Source organism: Ostrea edulis, chromosome 1 (genome assembly GCF_947568905.1).
Source record: "Ostrea edulis chromosome 1, xbOstEdul1.1, whole genome shotgun sequence".
NCBI lineage: Eukaryota > Metazoa > Mollusca > Bivalvia > Ostreida > Ostreidae > Ostrea > Ostrea edulis.
This window is the reverse complement of record NC_079164.1, coordinates 35,043,052-35,062,409: the sequence shown is the minus strand read 5'-3', so window position 1 is coordinate 35,062,409 and position 19,358 is coordinate 35,043,052. Positions and strand designations below refer to the sequence as shown.

Genomic DNA, 19,358 nt, shown 5'->3' with positions numbered 1-19,358 from the left:
AGTAAACTCTTGGTAACACAGGGTTTTCCCTCCCCCATCTTTATAGACACAAATACATCCTCCACTTCAATAATGCAGATAAAGCATCTCGCTGAAAGTTTTGTAACTTGTCCAACTTAAACGTAGTTAAAATCTTGGCTTTGAAAGCATGTTTTTCTATGCTACCGAGGACGGGAAATAAGGGCTTTTTCATTGGTTGAATATCACAATAAGGAATGGTAAAGCGAAGTAATCGCATATAGAAGCCGAGACACACCTCACAACGAAAATACTGGCCTTGTGACCCATGGTAGGTAAACGTAAACCGACGAAGCAGGTACCCAGGACGTGGCCGTATCATTTCTACAGCATATAATTAAGACAGGTGAAAATAATGAACAGTGATCAATATCATAAGTCCTATAAGCAATACAAAGTAGAGAACTGGGCAAACATGGGCCCCTGGATATACCAGATGTGGGATCAGGTGCCTAGGAGGTGTAAGCAACCCCCGGGGGCGGATCCAGGAATTGTGGTTACGGGGGCGCCACTTTATGAGGCAGTGGGTGCAAGGCGAAGCCCTGGTGGGGGTCCAGGGGGGGGAAGTCCCCGGAAGCTCCTGGATTTTACAGATTTTATGGGGCTTGAGATATTTCTCTTATTAAGTCATTTGTACTATTTCGTATCATTTTAATAAGGTGAAATTAATAAAATCACCCAAATTTTAAGGGTTTTTTGGAAAAAATTAAATTCTCCCAATAAAGTAATTCAAGAAATCAAAGGATTTTGTCATTTATTTCACCGGGAGTGGAAGAAATTATTGCTTCTTTTATCGTTTAGTACATTTTCCGAAAGAAGATACCGCGATTTACCTTAAATTAAAACTTTTTAGGGGAGAGGGGGGGGGGGGGGGGGCGGGGCGCCGGCTGCGCCCCCTCTAAATCCGCCACTATCCCCTGTCGACCGGTCACATCCGTCTTGAGCCCTACATTGTATATCTTGATCAAGTGAACGGAGTTATCCGTAGTTTAAATCTGTTTGCCAAGAACGTTATAACCATCGGTATGAAATACGTCAGGCAGTATTTGAGTCAATGATAGGTTGTATTGGCAAACTAGATCCTTATAACGACCATATAATTTGCGAAATACTGACTTTAAACGAGACTGTTGAAACCTCTGTACCATCAACTTGTTTGTCAGTAGCTTGACTCTATTTACAAACTGACCATACGCAGAACAAGCTCTTGTGTGTCGAATTCGTTATTAAAGGCGTACCTTTCGGTCGTTTTCACCCATGTTCAATTAACAGAACATTTACAATTAAATTTAGACGCAATGTATATTGCAATGAATTACTAGATAAAGGCAAACCCGGAAGGACATTGTGATAATTAATCATTACAACACTGTTTCAGTCACTTTTGATAAATTTGTCATACGTTTATTGCTTAGAAATCCCTTATTTGAATTTTCATGTATAGTGATGGTGTAAAATATTACATAATACCCTAAATAAAGCGGAAATTAAGGAAAGCCGATGTCATGGTGTAAAACATTACATAATACCCTAAATAAAGCGGAAATTAAGGAAAGCCGATGCGATGGTGTAAAACATTACATAATACCCTAAATAAAGCGGAAATTAAGGAAAGCCGATGTGATGCTGTAAAATATTACATAATACCCTAAATAAAGCGGAAATTAAGGAAAGCCGATGCGATGCTGTAAAATATTACATAATACCCTAAATAAAGCGGAAATTAAGGAAAGCCGATGCGATGCTGTAAAACATTACATAATACCCTAAATAAAGCGGAAATTAAGGAAAGCCGATGTCATGGTGTAAAACATTACATAATACCCTAAATAAAGCGGAAATTAAGGAAAGCCGATGTGATGCTGTAAAATATTACATAATACCCTAAATAAAGCGGAAATTAAGGAAAGCCGATGCGATGCTGTAAAATATTACATAATACCCTAAATAAAGCGGAAATTAAGGAAAGCCGATGCGATGCTGTAAAACATTACATAATACCCTAAATAAAGCGGAAATTAAGGAAAGCCGATGCGATGGTGTAAAACATTACATAATACCCTAAATAAAGCGGAAATTAAGGAAAGCCGATGTCATGGTGTAAAACATTACATAATACCCTTAAAAAAGCGGAAATTAAGGAAAGCCGATGTGATGGTGTAAAACATTACTTAAAATCCGCCTATGACGTCATTCTTTTGTTTGAACACGCCATTATTTTTCAGGAATGGAGAGTTCGGAAAGTAGGTCAACCTTTATACAAGTAGATATAAATGCATGCAACAAAAGAATGAAAAACGTAAGACATGATTAAAATTAAATTAAAATTTAGTTTTTATTAATGTTTACAGTGGGTCAATGTACTCGTATCACTCCATTCCTTAAAAGCAATAAACTTCGGCCCCTTCGGGGCCTCGGTCCATTACTTTTAAGGAATGGAGCGATACTCGTACATTAACCCTTACATAATACCCTAACTAAAGCGGAAATTAAGGAAAGCCGATGTGATGGTGTAAAACATTACATAATACCCTAAATAAAGCGGAAATTAAGGAAAGCCGATGTCATGGTGTAAAACATTACATACATACCCTAAATAAAGCGGAAATTAAGGAAAGCCGATGTGATGGTGTAAAACATTACATACATACCCTATATAAAGTGGAAATTAAGGAAAGCCGATGTGGAAATATAAACATCAAACGTTTGGAGTGCATGAAGATAGATGTACCATTAATAAATCTCCAAAACGTGTTTGCGAAATACTGATATTTTCCCGTATGGCAGCAAGGTTGATAATGGCCAAGGTTAAAAGTATTTCAAAAGTAGGTCAAAACCCAAGGTCAAGAGGTTAAAAATGGTACTCAAAGAATGATCTTGCCACAGAAATATACATATGAAATATGAAAGCCCTATAATCAACTATTCAAATGTTATGACCAAGTTTTTGCGGACAGATAGAACAGAAATGTTATAGACTCCGATAAGTATTAGATGAACACGTTGTGTGGTTTATAATGACGTAGCGATTAGTAAGGTCATAGGATGTGAAGAAACTCATGTTGATGATTCAGCACTTTGTTGTATTTTGTGCCTACGAATATGTTTTGGAGAATACGGAATTAGTTATCTTAGCTAGTGTATTTTCGGGGTGGTATTTTAGAGGTCTTTTTAATTGTTAATGATCTGTTTGTTGGGGATTTGATACTTTTAAAAATATCAGTAAGATACAATTATCGAAGTATTTCCAACTTTATGATGCATGGTCTTCAACAGTTTCAAGAATGTATAAGTGCTTCTGATGTAAATACTCACGAATAGACGGCAATTTATCCATAGACTGCAATCAATTTAGTAGACATAGTGAAAGGTAATATACTGCTGGGTCATTTCCTAGTTTCTCTCAAGAGATTTATTAATCTTGGGGGTGGGGAGTGGAGTGAACGAGGACTTAAATATTGTTGAAACTGTTTCTCTCATTTTAAAGTCTATCAACAATACAGCTGGTAATTAGAGCCCATGCTCCTCTTTATCAATAGGAGTATCTTTAATAACTTCCTCCATTCACAATTTCAAAATCTAAGAAATATTCGCATACAGCGTGCGATTCGTCATTTGATAAGTCGTTGTAAGATCACATGCATATGCCATCCTCATAAGGGATTGTTTGACTGTTCGTCATTTCTGGTTGTTCTCTGACATGATTAAGACACTCAAACATACTCAAAAAGTGAGATAGGCAGGAAGTTTACGCATAGTTTTAACGAAAATCATTTGAAGTCAGCGGGACGATGAAGCGGACGCTCGTGTTGTTTTTCTGTGTTTTGGACTACGTAATTTCATGTCTAGGTAAAGTGAAAATCAAATATCTGAAATTGTAAAATATAAATGAATTTGCTGCATGTTGAGGTTTATCACTTACAATGTACATCTCCGACAACAAATCAGGGACCTATGTTCCGGTAGGACTAAAACATACCACTAAGAAGGATGAGAAATGCAGGATTGGAGTTTTACGAAGAAACTTTCGTTTATAATCGACGACTGACTTTTACAATTTAAAGGAGTCAACTTCAAATATGGAAACTTTGGTAGTGGAATTGGCAAAATTCATTGACTTTACGGCATTCAGTTGTTGTATATTGTTTAACGTCCCACTCGATATTTTCTCACTCATATGGAGACGTCAACATTGCCGGTGAAGGGCTGCAAAACTTAGGCTTATGCTCGGCGTTTACGACCTTTTTGCAAGGAGGAATCTTTATCGTGCCACACCTGTTGTGACATGGGGCCTCGGTTTTTCTGGTCTCATCTATTCTGACCGGGACCTTCACGGATTATGGCATTTAGGACAAGTACAAGTCAAATATTTATATCGATAATATATACTAGTATACCAGGGAATACTCGGGTTTTGTGGGGGTCAAGTTTCATGTTTCGGGCAATTTAAACTTGTATTTGTAGATCTGCTTCTTTAAGTCAAGCTTTTCAATGTATTTATACGTTTACTTTATCAAGATTTAGGGCTCACGGCGGGTGTGGCCGGTTAACAGGGGATGCTTACTCTTCCTGACCACCTGATCCTACCTCTGGTATATCTAGGGGTCCGTGTATGCCCGGCTCTTTATTTTGTATTCCTTGTGGGAGTTATGAGATTGATCACTGTTCGTTGTATTCACCTTTCATGTGTATGTGTAATTCAAACTTGGGGTGTTGGGAATTTGGAGGAAAAGGGAAGCCCTAGATTAAGGAAAACTGAGTTAACACAAATGCCGTTGATTCTACAGTGTATATTGATATACATGTATACAATATACACATCATGTATTGATTGTCTTCAGATTTAGACCTAAGAGTTTCAACACGAAAGAGAGGTGTACACAGACGTGGCATTGTTTTTAAAATTAAGTGGAGATATGGCAAAATATATCTCGACAAGCATACCCCCCTCAACTTTTGGGTCTAGTATAGAGCTGTCGTCCTAAGGTATGTGTGTCAGATATGATATATAGAGAACTTTTAAGTTTTCAGGGCTGGGTTCCTTTATGCATTTCTCAGCTTCTCATTCTCACTTAACAAAATTACATTTGAAAATCGATAAAGAAGGGGCATTAGGGGCCAAAATTTGCCCAATGTTAAAACACCATATTATACTCTCATTCTGACTAATTGCGATTAGTACCATCAATTTCAGTCATTTTTAGATTGCTTTTGATATGTTTTCTTAACTTTGGGGCAGATTAATGAAGAAAACAACCCAACAAAAAAGCACAGATTTCTGAAAACATTGAATAACATAACATTGTAAAACATACTGTATAACTTTGCCTATGTAAAACTCTGGCGGGTAGCTGTACACCTCTCGTTTCTGCATGCAGTATCGTGTATTTTGCATACATTGCTATATTTTTATATACTTAAACTCCTCAGTATTCTTACTAGTTTTTCTGTATTGGATTTAAATCGTTAACTTCCTTCGATCTCGTTGTCATCGCTTGTGTCACATACTTTGTTTACACTTGGCGTCTGCTTAGAACTGTTCTTTTATTAAAGAAAAAACCGAACCGGGCAATTCGCGTATAAAAAACGACAACTTTTTAAAATTTTGTGATGTTTGCGTGAAAACAACGGAAAGATATTTTTATGAGAGATTTATACATTAACTGTTGTTTTGCTGTGGATATATATCAATCATGATAATGTTTATTTACCGGGAAAACATGGTTTCCGGGAAAATTTATATGACGAATTTAATCTGGGATATCTTGGTTACCAATGTAAAATTAAGATTAATCAGATCACTATTGAGAAAACAAAAACGTGTATTTCAATTCATTTGTTTGAAATATGAAAAATATCTTGGGCACATGTGGCAGCTTATTGCCTCTAGTTCTTTAACTTAATTAAAAGTCAAAACGAGTAGCGCAAACACGGACCCTTGGGCACACCAGAGGTGGGATCAGGTACCTGGGAGGAGTAAGCATCCCCTGTCGACCAGTCACACCCGCCGTGAGCCCTACATGTATATCTTGATCAGATAAACGGAGTTATCCGTATCAAAATCAGTGTGCCAAGAATGGTCTAACAATCGGTACGAAACATGTCAGACAGCATTTGACCTAATGATAGGTTGTATTGGCAAACTAGCTCGTTATAACGACCATAGAATTTGCGAATTGCTTACTTTAAACGAGACTGCTGGAATCCCTGTACCATCAACTTGTTTGGCAGTAGTTTGCCCCGATTTAAAAACTGACCATACGCAGAACAAGCTCTTGCGTATCGAATCAGTTGAGAGATATAAACACCATGCGCAGGTGATAATGGAATATTGCTACAGAAATATCGGAAATTGACGTGTCATAAAGTTGAGTTGTTTGCCGTTAATATCTACTTTAAATAAAATCTAAGTATGAAGCAGAAGTGGACGACTCTGTGGTGTGTTTTATTTCGAGCTCGCAGGGATATATCGAATCGGCACATGAATGAAAGTTATTATTGTTAATTGATAAAACGTCGTCGATATATCTAAATTTCAGAATTGAAGGCCACAGCAAGAGATATTTTCTTCTCACGTAGAAGTTTCTTAATAAATTCTGTTTCATATGAATATAAAAACAGGTCAGCTAACAAAGGAGCACAATTCGTGTCCATGGGAATTCCAACAAACTGTTGGAAGACCTGATCGTCAAAGACCTCGAAGATATTGTCAATAAGGAACTCCAGCATATTTTTTATTTCAACTTCAGAATACTTGTGCGAGGAATCAGAGTGGTGTTTAACAATGTAATTGTTTGGATGACTGATCACTAGATATGACTATTTCCGTTTTCCATTTTTGTTGATGAAGCAACTGTCTATGATATCAAAAAGTCTAGTCTTTAATTTATCGTGAGGAATGGTCGTGTAAAGTGTTGAATAGTCATAGGTTTTGATGTCGATCTGAGAAAAGTTTTGCGATTTCAAGTTAACTAAAAGTTCTTTAGAATTTTTTAGAATCCACATTTAATTTACACCACTTCTGGCATATGTAGTCGCACAGTAAGTTTGAAGTTTCTCCTTCACAGCTGTTAATATGTTCATGAGGAACAAAGATAGGGGCTTGGTAGAGCACTTACTGGATCCATCGATGTACCTTTGTTTGTAAGGGTTTTTATGTAGTTTAGGAATCCAGTATAGGTATGGTAACTCATATTTATTCGACCTGCCATCTGGGATATAAAATGTGCATAACACTGAAACATGGATTTGGAGAATTACATTTTTTGAAAGGGCAGTTGGAGTATAAGTACGATTACCAAAAGTGGAGTTAATGTCAAGTTCGTTTAAAATACAGTTGCAATAATGAGCCTTACAAACAAAGGTAATGTTGTTACAAGCTTTGTCAGCTGGAACCAAAACATATTCCTCATGTAACCTATCTAATTCTTTTATCACTTCTGGTTTACTAAACACAGAAGGGTAGATAGAACGTACTTTTGTTTCAATATATCTGATTCCGAATTTTAATATTCCTTTTATACTTTTAATCCATTCAAGTTCTTATTTTTCATATTTAGCCCATCGTCTGGCATAATCTTCGACAGAATTTATAATACAGATGAAGTTCTGTCGCCAATATATATATATATATTTATTTAAGGAATGACTTTAATTCTGGGGCAAGTTATACGAGTATAACCTGGTTTGGGTCAGTTTACGCTTTATAATCCGCGAAGCGGATTATAAAAAAGCGTAAACTGACCCAAACCAGCTTATACTCGTATAACTTGCCCCAGAATTAAAGTCATTCCTTATAATTTAATGCAAGAGACAAAGATGCTAACCTTCGTTTATCAAAATGTACATACACTCGGAAAAATACAAGTCAACCAAGCCGCGCAATGATTTACTTAGCAACAGCGACACGAGGCGTCTAGATCTAGCTGCGAAGCCAAAGGTCGCCATCTTTAATCTTAGTTCTACGGAGCCTAGCCATTTATCAAAATATTGTATCGAAAGTGAAGTTTATCATGATAGAAAATATGTGTAGACTATCCATGTAATGCGTATTTCGCTGCCCTTTAGAGATAGAGATCGACTTTGAAGTCGCTCATCTCCGACAGATTGAGAAAATACGGGAAATTGCATTGTTTAGGCCTACCCAAAATAAATCTTCAAATATCAGAAAATGCAATAATTTACGGCTTTCAACTCTGTGAAAACTTCTACTAAATGAAAACTTACCCATGTATGCAATGTTGTCGCTAATAGTAAATCCGACACAAGAAAATATGTAAGCAAGTAACAAATAGCATCCACATGTCTGACGTCATGTGATAAAATGTGGCGTATGAATTTTTGCTTGCTTTGTTGAAAGACGGATCAAGGAATGAAACAACGCACCCCCTTCTTTTCCCCAGTGAGAAATGTATTTCAAAATGAACAGGGTAATGCTTACTTGGCAAATCATTAATTCGAATATAATATATTTGTTTTAATCTATCAATAGTATTATTCGACCATACATACAGAGAAAGATGTTTAACAAAAGTGATTTGCGTACAAGTAGGCCTAGATGCTAATATTGACAACGAGAAAACAACATGTGTATCAAACCGAAGTATCTTATTGTGCACGTTGACTTTCTATTCCATAGAAGTTTAGAGAGAGAAAAAAAATTAGTTCCGACATCTGGTTGTCAAGGGGGTGTGTCCCCATACCAAACCAGCTGACCAAACCAGGTTATACAAAAATAACCTGTGTTCCTCAATTGGAATTTGACCAATCAGAGACAAGGATACAATAAGAATTAAATTATATATATATATATATATATATATATATATATATATATATATATATATATATATAATACTCGATAATTTCAGTATGTTTTGTTTTTCTCAGTCTTTGTAGTTAAGTTTTAGTACTGTTTGCATTTTTATTTTATTCGTTGTATTTTCGACACCTGTTGTTATCAAGTATTGTTGGAATTTAGTACTGATATCTATATATGGATTGTGTACGCCATATTCCCGTAAAATTCACTTGACTTTGAGTGGTTTTCTTAAATGTTCAAGAAACAAGAACTATAAAGTTTAGCATCGTCCTGTTTTCTCAATGTATTTCCTTATTTTACAGTACGTAAAAGCAAGTCATTTCCTAAAGCTTTTGTCAAGTCCTTTTCCTTGATACTATTTTAGCTACGTACATGTGCATGTATTTCCAAATGACAACCGCCCTCTTATTAATTTTTGAACAACATTACTGTAATGAGATGAAAACACAGATTACATGTATGATTGCTTTATAATTAAATTCTCGATTTTCATTGCACCATATGCCTAGCCACTATCCATCTATAAGAGAATCTAGATCACTGAAAATTATCATTTGATCTGACGATAAGAACGTTTATTCCCTTATGAAATGAAGGAACAGGAGCTTGTGGTAAGCTTTGCACTTGACATTTTGATAGCTGTAGTCTCAGCGAATACGTAAAACATCCGGCGATGAGAACATCTATATCATACAGGGTTTTTACAGCTGAAATGCAGTCACGATGTAAACGATGATAAATTGACAGTACTGGATTTTAAAAATATATATACATAATCAGATAGATATTTGAGAACAGATGAAAACATACTAAACAAGATGGATGGATTTAATGTATAAATGTCTCAATTCGTTTTGTTTCTTTGTTTGCAATTGAACAATTCCCAAAAATTGATAACTGTAACGTAGAGTTGGTAACTCGATTGCCATGGGCGACATCAAGCCAGTGAATAATACTATATTACATAGGAGAGAAAGCACAGTGTTGCAAAACATTTCAACTCTGCTTACCGTCCTCCAAGCAAGATTGTGAACATAAAAATGAATTTTGAATCAACATCCGGTTTCACAAAATAAGGTGACATGTGATTTGGGTAAGTAGTATACATGGAAATCAAGGTTAGAAAAAATCAGCAAAAGATACTTAAATTTTTATTGCTGTTATATTCAGGGTGTTTAAAAACAATACCCAGCTGTGGAAAACCTAAGACGTAAACATAGGTAGTGATTGCTCCTTCACCAAATGCTCGGGATTTAGAAATGAGAGTCACGGTCTTTCGAAGAAGGTCCCGTATCACGACAGTCGTTGGCACGTTAAAGAACCCTCACCGCTACAACCCTCAGCGCTAATTTGTGGTACTTTCCCGCTGATGACGTCTCACTATGAGTGAAAATTTTTCGACGGGACGTCAAACAACCAACCAACCAAATCTTCAGTTACTAAAAGCGCTTTCTCCTCCATACTCGTACATTGATGTGAAAACTGCCTTTCTTTTCACAGTTGAGCCATGTTCAACAACTAAATTTTGCGCTGACTGTCGATCATGTTTTTAGTTTTTCACATGCCAAGAAATTCTTAGCAAAATCTCCGGTATAGAAAAACCGTTATAAATCAGTGACCGCAATTAAGAGATAAGCGACGGCTACTATTAATCAGCATGTAATATGGCCCTATTGAAGCCAACGAATTCAGACCGGACGGGATTTCTTGGCATGGTCATGATTTTTGTGTATTCAACTAAAACACTCAAATAACCCCATACCGGCTTGTTTGGTCATTTTTGAAAATTATTTTTGCACATTAATGGCAAAAATTACAAATTGTGACACCCCCCCCCCCCCCCCCCCCCTTGCGCTTCATCACATATTTTGAATGAATCGTTAGAGAACGTTGTAATTTATCACATGTTTAAATTGATGCCAATAACGCGCTAATGCCGAATAACACTGTTGGAAATGCTCATTGTTACCTGTCTCGTCTGCCGACACCGCAAAAACAACATCCTACGCAGAATTTTCGAAAGTTTTTACCCGCAAACAAGACTACACTTTTCACATGTGTGTAAACAGCCTGAGTGCACCCACGGACACTGGAAGTTAATGTAAATATATAGTATGTGCATGTATAGAAAAGGAAGGGTAGGACACTCTTTTTGAGGCAAATTCGGGTTTGGGTTATTGTGGGCGTTTCTCAAACGGCCTGACGCGATGAATCGTTCACATATACCTTACTTTCAATATATGTACGGTTTCTTTCCGTTCCAATGCCGTTCATTCGAAGAAAAAGATGTTTTTACACCTCCAAGTGCCTAAGAATTTCGCTAGACTGTCTTACTTCCGGTTTAATCGCACTGAATCGAAAGGTAAGTTGTGATTGGTCAATGTGATAAACATTTATAAGTTTATGTCATATTCTTATTGGTTGTGAAATAATGATAAGAATATTTGAACTATAAAAACAAACATGGCTCATGTACTTAACCACTAGTCTCTAACACCATCATGAAGTAATAATCCTGAGAATTATTTTCTCTACATATGTATTTATGGATTAGATAACGTGTGTCAATTCAGACTTCAATTTTATTATTGACCTATCAGAACTTACCTTTCGATTCAGTGCGATTAAACCGGAAGTAAGACAGTCTAGCGAAATTCTTAGGTACTTGGAGGTGTAAAAACATCTTTTTCTTCGAATGAACGGCATTGGAACGGAAAGAAACCGTACTTATATTGAAAGTAAGGTATATGTGAACGATTCATCGCGTCAGGCCGTTTGAGAAACGCCCACAATAACCCAAACCCGAATTTGCCTCAAAAAGAGTGTCCTACCCTTCCTTTTTTATACATGCACATACTATATATTTACATTAACTTCCAGTGCCCGTGAGTGCACCTCAGGAAGTAGCCTCAGCTACCAACATCAAATAGTTCCTTTGTATACAACTGATTATTTCCGAAAATTACACAAAATTTCCTAATCAGGGGTACAAAAATTAAGAGAAAAGAAGAAGAGGAAATGAGAGGAATCGCACAGGGAAAAAAAATCATTCTTTTAAATATATGGAACTACCATTGACTAAGTTCATTTTGATTGGACAATTACCGGTGTGATACCTTTACACATTAGACGATCGATCCCGATGCCGGCATATTTTGTAGAATATTGAATATACCTTTCTGTCTGCAGAATGTGTATTGATACAGTAGTTCATATTTTTAAAATTATTTTTACTACCCCCCCTCCCACCCCACCCTTTCAAATTTTCCGTTCCAAACTCGGCTATACCGTACTCGTTTACCATGCCAAGAAATTCTTAGCAAAATCTCCGGTATAGAAAAACCGTTATAAATCAGTGACCGCAATTAAGAGATAAGCGACGGCTACTATTAATCAGCATGTAATATGGCCCTATTGAAGCCAACGAATTCAGACCGGACGGGATTTCTTGACATGGTTTGCTGTTCATGTATGGAAATCTCAGGATAAGCATGACGGAGCAGACGAAAAATTCGACTTGTTGTACATGATATTTGATGAAAAACACCTTTATCAAATTATATCCAAACACAAAGCTGGTACTCTTCTAAGTGTAACCACAGGGAGCTTATTTTGGAATATTCGCAACATTATTTTACACCATTACTAAGATCTTATGGAACCGTAGCCCTCTCCCGAAAACGTCAGATTAAATAATATCGACGAGGGTTATGTGATTGCAGCTACACCGCAATGATTGTGTAACAGAGTATTGGCCATCCCAGTGTGAACAACGCTGTGAATTTCCAATGTCTAAGTGTGCCCTGTTGCATGCTTTTCTGCTAAGTGTGCCCTGTTGCATGCTTTTCTGCTGATGAAATCGCAGCTGTTGCATAAATTGTACCAATGTGTCTTTATTTCTTTAGGATGTGCAGTGAGTATTACAACGGGAGAACTTATTCCGGCCGGCGGTTCTTGTTACCAAGTTGTGGCCGAGAGTCTGTCCCGTCAGGCTGCCACTGACAGGTGTACTTCCGGAGGCGGATTTCTAGGGGTGTTACCGAATAATGCTTCTCTCACAGAAGTTGGAAACCGTGTGAAAGTGCTGAGTGAATCCGGGTCATTGAGTAGTACTGTATTCTGGTTAGGAATGAACGTCACCAGGGGACGCTTCTTAAAAGAAAATGGTAATATATCTTCTTCTGTTATTATAGTGTATAGAAACCGTGGATAATGAAGCTCCCAATTTCTCTGTCTTATTGTATAGGTGTGGTACATATATTGTTCTTACGCTATGGAGTTGTGATATTGCTAGCAAACAAAAATATGTACCACGAATCAATAAACGTAAACTGTGTCATAATCCTACTACCTGGTTTGATATCAGATTCCTACCTTATGATCATCTATTTATTGATCTGAACAAACAGTAAAAAGTTTTAAATTCATGGACACGAAGCGTAATACATATTGAATGTGATTACATAAATCAAAGTTTGATCTGGAGTACCGTTGCATTAACTCGTCATTAGGTATGCGTGGATCTAGAGAAGGTCGGGGTGGGTCCCCTGGAATGAGCAAAGTATACACCTTGAAGAAAAACGAATAATTGCATTTGCGCACTGAATAATGAGGTCAAAATTATCAAATAATTACATACAAAGTATTCTCATAGGAATGTGTACATGGTTAGTACATGACTTGTAGTTAACATTGGTACAGATTTACCTTACACTACTTCATTCATTGTTAGAGATTTATGTGTAAGAAATCGTAAACTCATTTATGTCTCCACCTTACCAAAACACGCAAAGTTTGATTGACCGGCTCTTCCCCCTTTTATCGCAGTTAGTGAAAAGTTAAGTTTAAACCGTTGAATTGAATCACTTCAATGATTCACCACAAGCTTGCTAGAATCAAAAACTACTAAATCACATGCATCACTTTCTTCTGAAATAGGTCAAGAGGTGATGTGGTCCGCAGACGTTGTCCAACCCAGTGGAAGTATCCCCCAGGGGTCGTGCGTACTTCTGTCCCTACTTTCCGGAGACCCCTCCTTGATATCGGCAGACTGCAACGTCAGTTATTGGATGTATGGATATGTTTGCCAATATGGTAAGGCACCACAGCTCACTTATTCCATTTTTAAACTTAGAGTAACCATTGTAAGATCGGTGTTATCAGTCTTTTTCTGTTTGTCTTTTCCATTGCTTTACATGTAAAATAAGAATTTTAAGAAATCACTGCCAATTTTGACGGGTATGCATAGATTATTACGTCTCCATTGTAGTTAATCACCTCGCATTCCCAACAAACTAGACAGTGATTCCTTATCTATGTTATATTTGAAATAAAATTGAAAATATAAAATCGACAAATTCAAAATATTTCCTAATAGAAATTGAAATACACACATTCTTTGTAACGATCAAAACAATTTTGAAGAGGTTCGGCACCCATGTTATCCGAATTGAATAAAACTTACAGATTGGAGAAAATACCTTTTATTAAGACAGAGATAAAAAAAATTATATCGTGATGCATAGTTGCCATGATAATGAATTTTGACTAATGGGAGTACTCCAATCCATAACTATAATTATATGAACAGCAACTCCTCTCCATCTTTCAAATCAGTATAGGCAAATTAATATATCAAAACATTCATGCGGATTTGAGTTTTCTCAATAAGAATGAATTAGCTAACGTTGTCATGGAAATATATCTGAAGGGATCATTGTCAAGTGCTGGAAAAGTGATGAAAATTTACCACCTATTCACAGGAAAGCCAGCGCCTTACAGCAATATGCATATTATAGCTGCATATGACTAACATAATTATTTCATATTATGGAATAAACTCAGTGGGCAAATCACATACCAAATTCTACAGTGTATAAACATATAAAAATGCATAAAATTCAAATCTCCCTCTTATTAAATTTGAATACACTAATTTTGCGCAGAATCATAACACTGTCCTTTCTAAATAATTTATTACTTATCTTTCCGCATGAACAAATCAAAATTCTAAAACGGTTGTAATGGCAACTAAACTCTTGGAATATATATATATATATATATATATATATATATATATATATATATGTCTTATATTGATTTGAAGAAAAAAACCCAGCCAGGTTTGACAATCTAGATATTCGATATCACCATATTTTTAGAATTCAATTCAATTCAGAATTGCAGATATCAACATATCAGTAGAACAAATTAGTTGCCATAGCAACCCTTTCAACAAAATTCATGGTTGCGTTCAAAATCGTAGCGGCCAGCTTAGCTTCTAGGCTAAATACCTACATGTGGGTCTATTGAACGCACCAGTTTCTGTATGAATTAACACTTGTTATCCCTATATAGAGCTAGCCTACACTAGATGTTCGTTCAATTTTATAGAACTAAGCAGCCGCTACGCTCTTGAACGCACCCCTGCTGTAGGTATACATGTACATTCTTCTAACTTTTAGATGTACCAATGAGTGCAGCAAATATAAAGATAGTGGTACATATTTGTTGTTTTCTTAGAATTCAATCTTATAATTTTGAAAAAAGTAAATATTGACCTAAAATTTTCATAAAACTTTACAAATTTAAAAGTTAATCCTATTTTTTCCCCTGTGAAATACATGTATATAATATGGCTTCATCTGTACATGTAGCAATTTTCAGCTGACTATAAACTTCTGCTATATTAAATAATGGCAATTTTTTCAAAGGAATTTAATTGTTCTATCTTTTCAAAATTTATATAGAAAAAAACCCACCACCAACAACAAAGAAAATTACACATATGTATTCTTAAAAGACAAGAATTAATTAAATCTACATTTCCTTTGCCAAAATTAACATTTTTTGGAATGATAAGGCCATTTATGCCAAAGGTCAAGGTCACACTAGACACATGCAAATATGATTAATAGGATAATTTAAAATTTTCTTGTATGTGCACATGAGCATCCTTTTTATGAAGGGGAATTAACTTAAAATATTTATTAAAGTGTATAAAAATTTAAAAAGGAATTTTTTTCATTACATAGATGTTTTTCTTAATCAACATTACAGATAAAGCTATCAACTAAAATTCGTATCCAAAATTGTCAATATTTCCTAGTACTGCTCATGAAAAATTACAGTACATGTGAGTTTCTTTCAAATTGAATCATATTAAATCAAGTACGATAGATCAATTTACAAAGTACAACACGGTAAAGTACTTGCTCGTAAGATTTAAATGTGTCTTCTGCTCAGGATCTAGTTTGCACGACCGTTAGTTAACTTTAATTAACATTTACTGTGGATTTACAGTAAGTGTGAATGAGACATATCGGCAAGTACATGACGTGCTCCAGATAGTTCATTGGAAAGTCCCCGAGTGATTTTAAAGAGCGCTTTTGATTGGTCGGTTAAATTATAGGTAGGCGTTTCCAAGTATTTGGCATTTTATTATCTCGTGCCTAACAAGTGTAAGTTTCACTATTTGATTTCAGTGTAAGTTGCACCGTACGTAGCGTGAGATTCAATATCGGTTTTGATTTGACAACGGTGATTTGAGATTACGTTAATAAAATGTCTTGTAAAGTTTATCTTATATATACTAGATATCTACATGTATAAAAGTGATGGGATATCTTATAAAGAAAAAAATATAAGATGTCTTATAAAAGATACAAGATATCTCGTAAACTTTAGAAGATATAACTTTTATCAGATACCTTATAAATTTTATCTTTTAAACAGGAATAACAGTGCTATACTTATAATCCATCGCAGTATCAATAGGTATGGGAGGGGAATACAGGGTGGAAAAGGCGAGCTCCGATATGTAAAGAAAAGGCAGGATAGCAATATCCCAGAATTCAAATAGTGTTGAATATTGAAAAGGAAAAAAAAATGACGGGATCGAAAATGTTGCGGGAAAAGGCAGGATCCGCAGTTGCCTCTATATCCCAATAAAAATTGAAAGGTTACTCCCTTAAATTCCTGTAGATACGTGTCAGTTTTAAGTGATCAGAAATTTCAGTACATGTTTCTATAGGCGATTTTGTCCATTTAAGAACAATGCTTTTGTTTTGTTGTCTCTTTCACATTCGCAGTTTCCATATCGTTATTTTGAAATAAATCTCTCAGAGGATATTTTCGAAATCTTGCAAAGTATTGGAAAAGATCGATGTCGGAAAAATTTCTAAATTCAAATAGTTAGAGGGAAGAGGGGGTAAAAACTCGCAAGTTTCTGTCATCCGACATCGATTACACGTTAGTGGGGGAAAAAACAACTGACTTTAAAACCACATAATAATACATTTTAATAAACGTTTAATAGTTTCAATGTACACTTTCATTTGTTTTACTTGTTAATCGATTAGTTTCAACATACTTCATATTTAGTTTTGTAGGGGGGGGGGGTGTCTTGGTGAGAACTATGCGAACTCAGTTTTCTCTAACATTGAACATTTTATCTCGCCCCTAAAATAATTTGTCATATTGAGTAATAAGATCAATAGGTATTCTACTTCGAGAAAACATTTATTTTCAACACATGGCAATTGGATGCTTTGATGTCTTTTACTGTTATATATACCCACATTTTCGTAAGAAATTCGGAAGTAACCATCGCTAGATACTGTTAATTGAATGAACAACGGCAAGTTCTGTGAATTCTAGCAAAAACTAAATTCCCCAAACCATCCCTCTCCTGTAACACATTATTAAAGAAATTCAGCATTTCGTTAGCATTATCTATAACGTCATAATAAACCACAGCAAAGGTTGATTGTTAATGTTGTGTTACTGGCGTACCTATGAACCTATATCACTAGTCCACCCCTAACTGCATGTCCATGATTGCGATTACCCGTTGTACGAACGCGACACTCGCTTCGTCAATGTATATATACATATATATATGTATGTGTATGTATGTATATATATATATATATATATATATATATCTGACTCGGCCTAAATTGCAATAAAATCAGTAGCAAAGAAGTTTTCAACACTTCGTTCGTGTTCAGACCACAAGGGCTCGTCACGAATTGACCCTCTCTATTCTATATTTACATTTATTTGTAAAAATAGAATAGACGATGTCAAATTTTAAAAAGATAAATATTTCGTGACGAGTCCCTGTGTTCAGACGAAATATGCTTCTCTTGGATATTCTTTGCAGTTTCTTGAAAGTCATTTCCCAAAAAATTTCTCGCAGCTCTACAAATTAAAGACACTTATGGTACATTGTCAGGGGTACAAATATTTCTTCTTAATAAATTTTGTCTGATTTCTCTATTAATATACACTTGATTTCTTTTTAATTTCATACTTGATAAACAAAAGTACATCCGGTGTGAGCTTCGTTGGCGACATTTTCGGTGCAAGAGTTCCCATGATTGACAATTTTATAACGTGGCCTTTGCGACGCCTAATTTCTTACTGATTTTACCGTAAAATAAACCCTCGGCATGTAATTTTAAAATCAACATCATTGTTTTAGTTGGTATTGGTTTTCTCTTTTCGCAGAGTCTCTTCCATCGTGCTAAAATATTATGTAATGACACGCTAGTGTAAAGACACGTGTGTCCATCTAAAATTATTTTTATTCCCGCCCCTTTAAATATTGGTCCAATCGCAGTGATTGTTCTTTCCTTGATGTGTCATCATTGACAGATTTGTTTTGAAATCAACTATCCGAGACCTCGAATGAACTTGAGAAGCTGAGTCGTTCACACTTACTGTAAATTCACAGTAACTTGTTATTAAGTTTTACATTTAAATAATGATAACTAGACGTTAAAGAGGCATGGACATAGTTTGATCAAATTTTATTTTTCCATTTTTAATGTTTAAAATCCTTTCTTCGGGTAATTCTGATTATCAACCAAAATTTGAGTGTCCGTCGTCGAGTTGTAAGTGAGTTACGGAGCTCAGAATTCTTTGTTACGTGAACAAAGCTCGGGCCATGTCTTTGTTTACATTCTGAGTACTGAGTAGAAAATACCAGGTTTTACCTAAAATGTGACAAACGCTGGGGGTTCAAAACGAACTTCCAGATAGAAAAAAATCTGCTTGAAAAAGAACTTTCATCGGTATATTGAACCAATGTACATAAAATCATGGCACGAACTTTGTTTACATAACAAAGAATTGTGAGCTCGGTATCTTGCTTATGACTCGACACCTCACATTAAAATTCTGTCTGGCCATTAGAAATACCTAAGTAAAGCATTATAAGCAATAAAAGTGGAAAAATAAGATTTGACCAAAATCGTGTCCATGTCCCTTTAACTGTCAGTTTCAGTCCAGGTAATGCAAGTGCACACAGTAACGTTTCCTAATACTATATTGAAGCATATTGCTGTTCACTGACAAAATGTAAAGACTTTAAGTCTTGATGAAATCATAACTGAGTTTAATCCAAACTGACAAATCTGAATATACTCTGGATTCCTTCTGACTATGCATCCCGGTTATGAATGTCTGCCCAGTCGAGATTACCTGATGTAAACTAAATTACAGAGAAACTCCA

At 35.7% G+C, this 19,358-nt stretch overlaps 1 protein-coding gene across 2 annotated transcripts in view; it reads left to right on the top strand.

The window, feature by feature from the left end:
• The first annotated feature begins 3,636 nt into the window (after positions 1-3,636).
• Positions 3,637-19,358, top strand: part of LOC125658390 (uncharacterized) — a 29,883-nt gene continuing 14,161 nt past the window's right edge. The window contains exons 1-3 of one of the 2 annotated variants that reach the window (XM_048889641.2): positions 3,637-3,867; positions 12,745-13,005; positions 13,778-13,933. In XM_048889641.2, coding sequence (XP_048745598.2) covers positions 3,810-3,867; positions 12,745-13,005; positions 13,778-13,933 — 475 coding nt within the window. In that variant the 5' untranslated portion in view covers positions 3,637-3,809. The remainder of the gene's footprint in view (positions 3,868-12,744; positions 13,006-13,777; positions 13,934-19,358) is intronic. The other variant, XM_048889633.2, reaches the window with a different exon arrangement.